We start from the raw sequence: 12,635 nt of genomic DNA on the forward strand, positions 1-12,635 counted from the left end.
ATTTATTTAGTACAATAAAGATAAAGTTTTATAAACAATATACTGTAATTTTTATTCTTGTAAATTTTTAGGTTAGGAACGGATTAACATTACTAAGACAGGTAGCATATAACACTTGTCGGCGTGTAATGAAGTATTTTACCCTCGTACATCATACTTTTCTTGTTAGAATGGAGTCGTGCCGATTGTGTATCTACTCCGTTCGGAAAAACATTTTTGAATTGAAATAGCGTCACTTCCGCTATAAATCAGAAGTTCGTATATAGTTAATCTGGTTCTTTTTCTCTTTCGATTTTCATGTATCTAACTCCTTTCCGAAGATTAAGGAAGGACAGAGACGATCGGACGACAGGGGGAATTTATAAGTCTACAATTTTATAAACTGCAACGCAATAAATATTTTCCAGTAACCGTGTGGATAAAACCACCGAACACAGGAAGTCGGTCGTGAGTTCGGGCATTGTAAACGGGTTGGCCACGTGGAGTTTTCCGGATTTTCTACGCGTTAAGCCTGGTACTCACATGCGGCAACGGACAACGGAAACTGTCGACGGAACGGCAAAATGACGTCACTTTTGCCGTTGAACCCGACGGAATACGATGTTGAAAATTCTCAACTTTTGCCGTCGCGGAAAGCGGAACGACAAAAATTAGACCAATAGGAAAGGCGTTTAGCAATGTCGTCATAAAAATCACGTGGGACGATAGCATTCGAACTAGGGCGGTCGCCGAGCTAAAAAGCTTGATTTGTACACTAACACGCTAATATATTTTATTTATGCGTTATATTACTATCCGATTTAAATTTTAATGCCAAATAGACATAGTTATTGCCTAAAGTTTTCGGAATGGCGTAATCGAAATTCGGTGACGAAAGCTAACTTTCGACGATTTAGAATATTCTAAATCTAAATAATTTCCAAATTATTCGTTTTCGAGGTTTTTTTATTTGCGATAAGATCAAAGGCAAACTTAAAAAGTTTAATTGATATAACAAAGCAATCCAGGTAGACGCCATTTTCGACTACTGGCACGTGGCCTACCTACTGTAGTAGCTTGTTTATATTTACGGCTGGCAGATGGCGCGCTTCAAATGTAGGGTAATTTCCGCATGTGAGTACACGCGACACGGAAAGACGACGGAATGGCAACCGTTTCTGTCGACGGTTTCTGTCGTCCGTTTCCGCATGTGAGTACCAGGCTTTAGTAACAGTTAAATCGGGGCCAGCTTTACACAAAGCTCTTTCCGGGATACTTCCTCCTCGGGAGATCGCTCCTATGTCGCGTTGCCGTAACCAACAATGTTCCCTCTAAGCTGCGCGTACAGTATTACATCAATCCGAAATTTCGTCACACATCTTGGTTAATGTCATAATCTTTAGTACAGTATTGCCTAACAGTAGTAATACATTTTAGAAAAGTAATAAAATCTTTTCAGTGTTTATTTAGATTCCAGTCAAAACACAACTGTTTCTCATTGCCGTGAATAAATTTGGAAAAAAGAAATATCAATCACTGACACATTAAACTTTCCACGCAAACTTCTGCATGTAACATATGGGAAGAAATTTTAATTAGCCATTACAATAGAACCTTACTCGAAATAGGATAGACTAGAATTCAGATCGTCCCCTTAACCATGATACCTGGTTGATGAATTTCGGTACACGAATTATTTTATTTATTTATTTATTTTTAGCCATGCACTTTTGTGTGAAAGTAATGTGCATTATATTACAGAACCGTTGAACAGAACGTTATTGTAAGCAATTTGGAACCAGCGCAATATCGATTCGAATAAGTCTAATTAAAGAATGCGATTTTTTTAGCAATAACTTACGGTGAATGTCGCATTCACCGTAAGTTATTGCTAAGAGTCATAAAAATGGCTGCTCGCAGAAAAGAACGTGGAGAAGCAATTGTTACGATGTTGATAACAAACTATGGCTCTTCATGATTTCAATAGCGTCTTTCTCTTTCCCTCTTTCCCTCTCTTTCTGTGTATATATATATATATATATTTATTTATTTATTTATTTATTCCTTATAACTCCTGCAATCTTTGTCCAATCCGGATGAAATTTTGGTTATATTCGTTTTATGTTCTGACAGAAAGTAGCCTATAAGCTACTTATTTTGCGGAAATATTAGCTACAGAATAAACGTTATATCGATTTCGGATCCGTGATGACCCTACGTTCAGTGACGTCAATGAATACGTGACGTTCATGCTCGACGAGGAAATTTCCCTTAAGTTGCATATATAAATATTTTGAGAAATGGCGTATTTTAAACTTACTTAATTAAATTAAAAGTTAAACTTTAAAAAAATTATAGCCTCATCGTATCACTTCTATAACATTTTTTTAAAAAAATTATCCCGTGACGTTTTATTATCCAATCGGTAGTCACGAGCCAACGAGCCCGTTGTTTAGAAAGTGTTATCCCTGATCTAACACTTACATACAGTACATACAATTAGGATGGCCAGACATCCGGCTTTTCGCCAGATTGTCAGGCATTTGACTACTTTGTCCTCCATCCGGCATCACCTTGCGCCAGGCACTTTATCTTTCTATTAGGGGTGTGATGAAAAATGTGTATAAAAATAGTTCAGTAGTCACTTTAAATGAATTGAGGAAGCTGCTTAACGTTTCCAGATGACCCATACTACTTTGACTTAGTGTCACTTTCGCCATTTTCTTCGTTAAGAAGCCAAAGAATTACACGGGTGTTTAAAATGGTCAAAAATAGCGAGGTTAATGCCGAAATTTTAAACGCGAAATCATGTACGTCGGACGTTCAGCGCCGCTTTCCTGTAAACCTACAAGTTTGACAATGGCGTTTGGAATGTCGAGCATGATTTCACCGACTTCCCAAACACCATTGTCAAACTTTTAGGCTTACAGGAAAGCTGTGCTAAACGTCCGACGTACACGTTTTCGCGGTTAAAATTTCGGCCTCAACCTCACTAATGTTTATTGGACGAGGGCACGCAGGGATAAACGGTATAACCGATCACCCTCGGACTTCGGCAGAATTCTCCTTGTAACTAGATGGAAGTTGCATGTGCGGCTAGCGAGGTAGAGAAGGTTGAAGTCATTAAAATTTGAAAGCAGACTGTTGCTGATCTTCTAGAAGAAGAGACGTTTTCTTTGGAAGTTGCTTCGACCGAGTGCCGACGCCCGAGTCTTTCCCAGCTCGCTTGACCGCTAATTTGTTGTCTATCGTACTTCTCTCGCCGAGTTATTCCTCAGAACTACTGTTTGTGTAGACTTTCACATCAGCAGACACGTCCACTAAACGACCATAATTTGTAGTCGATTCATGAAACTAAAACTGCTGGAGGTTCCAAGAGACACTGCGATAGCCATTTATCTCGTACTGGGAAATGCCGAAAAGAAAAACGAAATTTCTTGATGAATATATAAAAGAAGTTTGGTTCGTTTCTAAAAGCAGAAAAGATGACTTTTATGCCTTTTGCACAGTATGCGAAAACAGGAAGTAAAGGCAAAAGTGCGATTGAAAAACATGCCAGTACTGAAAAACATAAAGAGGTAAGCACACATGCGGCGCGGTAAAGAAAAGCGGTGTCGCATCTTCGCCGCGCGGCAGCACAACCACACAAGCGGCAATCCTCTTACATTTCGACGCATGCGTTCAGTATTCAAGATGGCGAACGATACCGACACTGCCGCTATTTACGTGTTTACAAATTTTGTTTCGTACGGCTTGCTTTATTTAGCTAGACGATTTTGTCGAAGATTCGAACGAAGATTTTAGATTAGAGATATTTTCTTGGATCGAGAAAGAAGCTGGTGTACAAAATAGGCTTATTCCTCGATTAAAATCTCTGGATAAAGAATACTATTTCGAGTAAGATTCGGTTGTTTTATTCTTTGAATTAGATTATATATGATTATTTGTGTAGAATTTGTGTTAAATTTATTATCCTTTCCTCTTTATTCTGATATTTGTTATCTCGGTTAATCGCGTCGAACTTTCCTCCATTAAAACACCACGTGGTTGTATTTTCTCACGTGAATACCAGACGAACAGTTATTGGCTGATAGAAACGCGTCTTGGTGGCGACCGCCGCCGAAGATAGAATTTAACCAACACGAGAAAAGCGGCACAAAATCGATTTCTTCGGCGAGAAAAAGTGACGTCATTCTGCCGCTTTTCCTTGCCGCGCCGCATGTGTGCATCCGGCTTAAAACAAATATTCTAACTGCAGGTAAGTCTCCATTATTCTTATTTGTTTCTACAGTCCGATCTGCTCAGGACGATAAAATTCTGACTGCAGAACTTTGAAAAGTGTATCATGCTGTGAAACACCAGCAATCGTATACAAGTATCAATTGCGGAGTAAAAGTTGAAAAAGAACAGTGTGACGTAGGGAAAAACTAAAGCAAAAGCTTTGTGCGAAAATATTCTGGCACCCTATTCGGTAAAAATGCATGTAAACTAGGCTATATCAAGGACATAGCCTACCGTTTACAATAGGAACTGGTGCTTCCATTAAAATTACTACAAAGTGTTTCCCAATAATTCTGAGGTACTTTCACTTTAAAGGTGTTCAGCATGTTGTACTTGACTTTTACAGTGATAGCAACCAATCGTCAGACAATGTCACAGATCGACTGCTGACCAAACTTCAGATTTCATGTTTAGATATAGATAAAGTTTCACCATGTAATGACGATAATGTCAGCGTAAATTACGGAAAAAAAACAGTGTGTACCAAAAATGAAGCCCATTCAAAAGAATGTACTTAGTTGTTGCAAATCATCTGGTTTAGGGCCGGATGGCCGAGCGGCCATGGTGGCAGCCTACCGCTCTGGGGGACCCGGGATCGAATCCGAACGGGTCGAAAAATCCCCAGGAATTTTTCGGGGGTGGTCCGTTCGGATATGTCGGGCCCCGTCCCTCACCACCCGGTCGCCCCATTGTGGGCCTGGCCGAACCCATAATGGGCCTACTAAAAGAGGCTCTCTTAGTGCCCACAGGGCGGAAAGAGTTTAAAAAAAAAATTCATCTGGTTCATATTCTACCCAACGCAAGAAGGGTCGCTGCAGGTAAACTTTTAATCGTTGTTTAAAATATTGTGCTATAAGTGTACAGCATCTCTAAGAGAACACAAGAAGTAATTGAATTAAGCGAATTCGTGGACTGTGCAGATCATTGAAATATCTTAGGGCATGTTGTTGCTAGGTGGTTGTCTGTTTTGCAGTACATTGACAGAATTCTTTGTGGGATTGCTTTCGAAATAACGTAATTGCTTGCAATTTGTCAGAGACTTTTTTACCCCTCAGTCACACTTTGAAATTGTTCTCAGACACTATTATTGCCTTAAAAGCCAAGTATTTAAGTATAATTTCTGCATTTAAGTTAGTCATAATTGAGAATTAAAGTTGAAAGAAAACTGAGCGATAATTTTTCTGAATTTGCAGTAAAAACTAAACTATGTGCTTGTAGGAAATGTGATGCAGACTTTAAGGTTTTCTATGAAAGAATAATAAAATATTTAAGTGACAGATATGATTTTTCCGAAAACAGTCTTCACTACAAAGTGTCAAAATTGAGCCTAACAAGTGTCATACTTTTTGAAGAGTTCTGCGATCGTGTGAAGGCATGTAACATACCTGATGTTGACACGGATGAATTATACGAAAACTATGGGTTTGTGGAGCCCATTAAAAATAATCCTGAGATGGTAAAGAGCAGCTGCGAAGAACGTTATCTGAAGTTATTCAATAAAAGTGACATAAAGATTCTTTTTCACAATATAAAGAAAAATAGTGCCGATATCTTTTCCAAAGCATGCAGCAATGCTCATGCCAAAAGAATTTTCTCAACGGTGACTTTAGTATGCAGAAATGAAAGAAATCGTTTGAAAGTAGACTCTGTCAAAGCAGAACTCCAAATACATAATAACTTCACAGAAAAACACTCATTTATGTACAAAACACTTCTTGCCAACAACAAACTACTCGAAATGGCAAGCAAAGAACTGGAATATAAGAAAGTAGACAGCCATGTTTTCAGTTTTGTTTTATTTTTTAAATAAAATACTAAATTTTTGTTTTTTCTTTCTTAACATTTGTTGCGTCATGAACGATTTTCGACGTTTAATATTATCACTAATTATTGAACATTCCATACACTTATTTTTCCGTATTTTATTTATACGTGTATAAAAAATAGAAAGCACGGGAGTCAACAGTTTACTTACTCCCTTTTGAGCATTGCGTGATGGCCACCATACATAAAATTCAACTTTGTTTTATCAAATTGAAATTAAAAAGACTCGGTATTTTTCCTGGGGGTAAGCGTAAGAGTAATATTGCCAAACTCTGTTACAAGGCAGCGCCATCGAATTCTTACAACGTCGTGTATACCTGACGTCACGAATGTTTGGGTTAAATTTATTCTTTTAGATTTATATTATTCCTAATTACAGATATTCGTAACTGGAATATAAAATATAAAGAAATAACAATCGCGTACATGAATATATTTATTTTAATACTGTGTTTAATATAATCTGTTTCTAAATGTCTTCTTGCATACTAAAACCTCCACAAACGTAAAAGTTTGTTCATATATATTACATTAAGGAGTGTATTTCTAAACAATGCAATTTTAAATGCAATTAAAGTATATTTTCTGTTTTAATTTAGCTTTAACAATAGCCTCTAAAATACGAATGATTCTGATGAACGAGTTGATGGGTTAATAAAAAACTTTTAATATAAAAACCTTTATTACAAAATTCACAAACGTAACGAAAAATGTAAACTTTTAAAAGTTCTTCTAGTGTACTTTTAGACTTAAATGGCTTGTTACAAATATTGCATACATACATATTTTGATGTTTAATACAATGTCTGGTTAAGGCAGTTCGATTGGTATAACCTTTTTTTTTTTTTTTCATGTCACGAACATACTTTTATCTATCTCTATGAATTACTTTGTGCTTTTGTAAATATTGTTTTGTTTTAAAATATTTGTTACAGATGTCACAAGAATAATTGTATTCATCGCTGTGTATATTAATATGCCGTTTTAAATGACAACTTCGTTTAAAACCTTTCTTACATATGTGACAAGTATAGTTAAATTGATCACTATGAACTACTTTATGACTTTCCAAAGAGTGTTTTGCTTTAAAACGTTTGTTACATACCTGACAGGAATAGTTACGTTCGTCACTATGAATTTCGAGATGGCGTTTGAGTTTCTGTTTGAATTTAAAACCCTTATTACAAATATCGCATTTGAAAGGACGTTCTTCACTATGAGTTTTTTGATGACATTTTAATTGGACTCTCAATTTAAAACTCTTATTACAAATATCGCATTTGAAAGGACGAATTTCACTATGCCGTGCTCCATGAAATAACAAGATATTTTTCGACTTGAATTCTTTTCCACATATCTTGCAGGCATGTACCTGTACTTTGTGTATTCTCTTGTGTATCTCTAAACGGCCCTTACCATATGGAATGCGCTTACCACAAATGTCGCAATACACGTTTTCACGCTTGATATTAGATTTTTTACTATGGATAAGTTTATGCAGTCGCAGATACGGTTTTCTCTTAAAGTATTTGTTACATATGTCACAAGGATATTTGTACTCATCGCTGTGTATAATAATATGCATTTTTAAACTAAGACTGCGTTTAAAGCTTTTCTTACATATGTGACAAGTATGGTTGAATTTATCGTTATGAACTATTTTATGATTTATCAAACAAACTTTTCTTTTAAAACTTTTGTTACATACCTGACAAACATAGTTACGTTCATCAGTATGACATTCGTGATGCGATTTTAAAGTGCCTTTCAATTTGAAACTCTTATTGCAAATATCGCATCTGAAAGGACGTTCTTTACTATGAGTTATTTTATGTATTTTTAATCGGGACATCCATTTAAAACCCTTATTGCAAATATCGCATTTGAAAGGACGGTCTTCGCTATGTGTTCGTTCATGTTGCAACAACGTATAGTTCCACTTAAATTCTTTTCCACATATTTTGCAGACATGAACTTTGTGCATTCTCTTGTGTCTTTCTAAACTGCCCTTACCATATCGAAAGTGCTTACCACGATTGACGCAATACGCGTTTTTCCTGTTGATATTACATTTTTTACTATTTCTTGGAGATGACTTCACTCGATCCTTAGATGCCTGCAAACGTAAATTCCTATGAGAGATTTCGTTTTTATTTCCAGTTTTGTGTACTTTCACGTGTCTTCGCAAAAGAAATTGCCACAAAAACTTCTTATTGCAGGTTGTGCAGCGAAATGGTTTTTTTCCAATGTGACAGAACAGATGTGTTTGTAATATTTTCTGATTTGTAAAAGTCTGTTTACATAAATCACACGTAAATTCTTGCTTAGAACGAGATGCAAACACAATCCTGAAGTATTTCCTTTTAATCTTATCATGAATTTTATTGCATTTTCTACTGGAAGAAACGTATTTCTTTCTTTTGATATTATATTTAAAATGTTTTTCTCTTTCGGAATTGTGCTGAATATCGTATTTCTGAATTTGCTCTTCCTCCGCAACTGAAAAATTAAAAAATAACATAATGAAATATCTATTATATTTCAATAAACATAACATAGCTAAAAGATTAAAATATTAGTGCTGTAGTTATATAATTAGTAAAGTATATCTACGTTTTTCATTTAAAAGCAAGGAATCATTCGTTGTTTCCAGTAAAAATAAAACATTTTACAATCATAAAAACTGATTGATTCAGCATTTGTTTTTATATCGGATTTTTAAATGAATATGAAAAATTAAATTGTTTTACTTTATCTGTTTTAATTTATATTATTTGTATAGTTTGTTCCACTGGTTATCACAGTAGAGTGGTAGAAATCGTGTTCTTGTAGAGAGGGGAAGAAATTATTATTGTATAAAAAAAAGTACCACAGCAATAGTCTATGAATTTTAAGTAGAGAAAAAAAATCGGTGAACTCTTCGGATTTTTTGAATCAAAATTCGATAATTTGAGCGTATGTCCAGTAGATCTATACAACGTTTTCAGGAATATTAGCAACGTGTATTCTAACACATTGCAAATATTTCTTTATTTATGTCATTAAATAAGTTATATAGCCCTCGTTTACTTCGTTTTAACACATTTTCTTTGTTAGTTTAGTGGATGCATGAACAAAGCAATATAAAATGAATTGTTAAATCTGAACTCATGAGTTGTGATTTAATAATTCTCATCATCTCAACAGATTTTTATTAAGTTCAAATTTATATTAATACACTATGGATAGTTTCTTATAATTCTCAAATATCTAATCCCAGTCAAATGTATGACAGTTGAAACTTGAATGCAGTTCTTCAGCTTCCCTGAATAACGCTAATATAAAACAGTCTAAACTAAATAACGTGTTACTTACTTTGGATGTTCGTTTCATTCCTGTTAAAGTTTTTGTCTGAAGTGAGGAATTCATTGTTGATAAGCTAAAGAATACACAAACAATACATGACTACCACAAATAATCAGTTATAATATATAACGTGTTGCACAACTTTCCCGGCAACCTTTTAAAATTTTGGTGGTGCTGTCTGTAATAATACGTTTCTATAAATAAAATTCGATATTTGTAAGTATTACAGAACTGAATTTTTAAAGTAGGGATATGTTGTATACAAAAAAGTTAAATGCGAATAACGAGTAAAATCGTCGTTAAATCCGACCCTACTGGAAATACACACGACCCCCATTAGCTCCCTACTCTCTTGGTTTTAAACCTGCAAAATTTAATATCCTCAATTTCCCTAATAAACTTTCCTGCAAAATTTTAGAAATTTTCGACAAAAAGAACACGCGTTATTAATAAATAGCAAACAGGGTGAACAAAATTGTGCACTAACATCCATACAGATAAAGTCTACATTATTTATTTATTTATTTATTTATTTTTATGCATTTTTCGACGTTTGAAGATGTTATAAGTTTAGAAATGTAAATATCTTGGCGAGTTATTTTTTGACCGATCGTCATACTTTCCTTCTGTTATATAGGCCTATAACAGTCGGAAAAGTAATATGAAAGTCATTACAAACTTATAAATTACAAATTCTTCTTTTGTGCTTTCATATATAAGCTACATATTAGAAAATTGCATTAAAATTAATTGTTTTTAAAATTTTGTAGAAATTATTTAGTCTTTTAAGGAAATTAACAAAATAACAAGCGAGACTCTTGACTTTCCATCTCGTCCATTGAAAAAAGATATTACTAATGAAGTAGGCTGATTTTGCTACAGATCTGTTATTTAATAAAGTAAATTAGTCCAGTGAAAGCAGGAGAGTAGTTCTGTAAGGAATGATTTTTATACCTATTGAGTTTCACAATTCCTTGTAAAACTGTTTTGCTCATTTTATTACATTAGAGAAGTTGCTCCCAAAGTACACGTTTGACGTTTGTACTCCAAGTAGAACATGTTGCGCCACACGTTGACGTCGGGCACTGATTCACGGGATATTATCGAAAAATAAAGGAAGTTTTCTGGAAATTTGAAAATTTTGCACACATACAGATATTTCGTGAATATTTGTGTGTGGGGGGGCGTGTATGTTGGCGTTTATTTCATTTAATGTTTCAGAATAAATTAAAGGTTTAGAAACAAAATTTAGTACCGTACGTTGTGTATAAGGAGCATCAATGCACTTAAATTTTGGTAATAAAACGTCAAAGGGTGAAGAGATAAAAAATGGTAACGTGTAAAATCTCGCTTGAGATCGAACCTAATAAAAATTTTATTAGTTATCATCATCTATAATTGTTTGTAAAATGCATTTTTACCATTAAAATTTAACATTTCTTCATTCTGTAATAATTAAAAGAGTGTTTTTTAACATATGGCGCCACAGACAATTGTTTTATTTTATTATGATGAATAATATAAAAGGAATTTTCTAAATAAAAGTTTTTAACTGTCGGGAAAGTTATGCAACTCGTCAGATTTTTCTTATATAATACAGAATACACCTAAATATTATATTAGTGGTATTGAGGTACGTTTACAACCATTCAGTAATTTGATATTAAAACTTCACTGTAAAATATTTCGAAATTTGTATTACTATACTTACCATTACGTGTTTATCATCATCTGGGAAATGAACCACTTCCTTACAATCTTCAGTCTTTACTTCAGTCTTCAATTTTTTCAAATCAGCTTTACATTCTGATTTTATACCATATTTTACATCATAATTCTCTTTTACTTCTTCTTTCTTGATATCTGTAGTGGGATTTACAAAGTACAGATGAGTTTTATTTATAGATACATAAAATCAGTGTTTTAATAATTTAACGCCTGTGAAAAGTAACAAGACATCCCAGTCTGAGCATTCCACTGTTTTCAGAATATCCCAGATATATATCGATAAAAACAATAAAATAAATACCAACAGACTTCTTCGGCATTTATTTTAAAAAATAGAATTTAATCATATAATTGGGCTTTAATTTGAAAAAGTTGTAGATCCATAAATGCTCACTGTCGCCTGTCTGTGTGTCATTCCTTTCTTAATCTCGAGAACGGACGAAGATGAAAGCCGAGACCATATAATATGGAAAGATTTGGAGCACGAGGCACCGATTAAATGTGTACGATCTTTCGGTGAAGATCGAAAGTTACGTTATTTCAATTAAAATCTTTTCTCATGAAAGCAGTTAATAAATGTCCGGCACAACTCCTTAGTTAAAGAAAAAGTATAATGTTCAGAAATAAGCCACTACTAATTTGAGATAAAGACCATATATTTTAAATTAAATACATTAAAAATATGATTATAAATTGCACTCCAACATTGTGACGATGTCATAATAAATAATTTCTTTTCTATTGAAAATTGGACATCTAAATTAGAATTTTTACTGTTGTAAGATTCTGGTAAATTGAATTGACAAGTTTAAATCCGTCAACTAAATTAAATGTTATTGATTCTTTTTAAATCTTTATTCATTATAGTGAGTCCTCTACTTACGAACTTAATCCGTTCGTAGCGGATGTTCGCAAGTCGAAAAGTTCGTAAGTCGAAAAGTTCGTAACTCGAAAAGACGATGCTTGGCGCAAAAACTCAAATACAACGTTGCTTTTACAATTATATAATGTTTAGGCTACTTGAATAATGTTGAATTAAGATTGTTATTAAAGTAAAGTATAAATTCAAATTAATCATATGTACATTATTTATTAAAATTACTCATTTAAAACAACTACAAATGTTCATATGTATGTACTGTAAATGTTTTTAACGTAAAACTTCAAAAATAAACTTGACTGTACATAAAAAATAACCAAGTGTACTTTAATAGTAAACAAATGACACCACACACGATTGACACACGACTACAGTCCAAACTCAACTAAGAGCCTCTCACCTACCTCACACGCTTAGAGTACCTAGATATCAGAGTAGCGACACACGAGTCATCGTCGCCATGTTCTGTCGACTGTCATCACGTGGTTTATGGGTTTACATTAAGAAATAACGATTCTTTTTAGTTTAATAAAGCATTTTATTGTAAAAATGCTTCATTAAACTAAAAAGAAACGTTATTTCTTAATGTAAACCCATA

General features: G+C 34.0%; 2 protein-coding genes and 1 long non-coding RNA gene across 4 annotated transcripts in view; 1 reads left to right on the forward strand and 2 right to left on the reverse strand.

Moving 5' to 3' along the window:
* Positions 1-12,635, reverse strand: part of LOC136990292 (uncharacterized) — a 232,653-nt gene that overhangs the window by 130,115 nt on the left and 89,903 nt on the right. The gene's annotated exons all lie outside the window — the stretch shown is intronic.
* LOC136990212 (PR domain zinc finger protein 5-like) overlaps positions 1-12,635 on the forward strand; it is a 55,201-nt gene that overhangs the window by 4,616 nt on the left and 37,950 nt on the right. The window lies entirely within an intron of this gene.
* LOC136990230 (zinc finger protein 85-like) overlaps positions 6,732-12,635 on the reverse strand; it is a 65,929-nt gene continuing 60,025 nt past the window's right edge. For both annotated transcript variants that reach the window (XM_067288619.1, XM_067288627.1), the window contains 3 exons: positions 11,141-11,292; positions 9,439-9,502; positions 6,732-8,583 (listed from right to left, as the gene is read on the reverse strand). In XM_067288619.1, coding sequence (XP_067144720.1) covers positions 6,953-8,583; positions 9,439-9,502; positions 11,141-11,292 — 1,847 coding nt within the window. In that variant the 3' untranslated portion in view covers positions 6,732-6,952. The remainder of the gene's footprint in view (positions 8,584-9,438; positions 9,503-11,140; positions 11,293-12,635) is intronic.

This window comes from Centruroides vittatus, unplaced genomic scaffold (assembly GCF_030686945.1).
Source record: "Centruroides vittatus isolate TY-2023 unplaced genomic scaffold, ASM3068694v2 contig_1311, whole genome shotgun sequence".
Lineage (NCBI taxonomy): Eukaryota > Metazoa > Arthropoda > Arachnida > Scorpiones > Buthidae > Centruroides > Centruroides vittatus.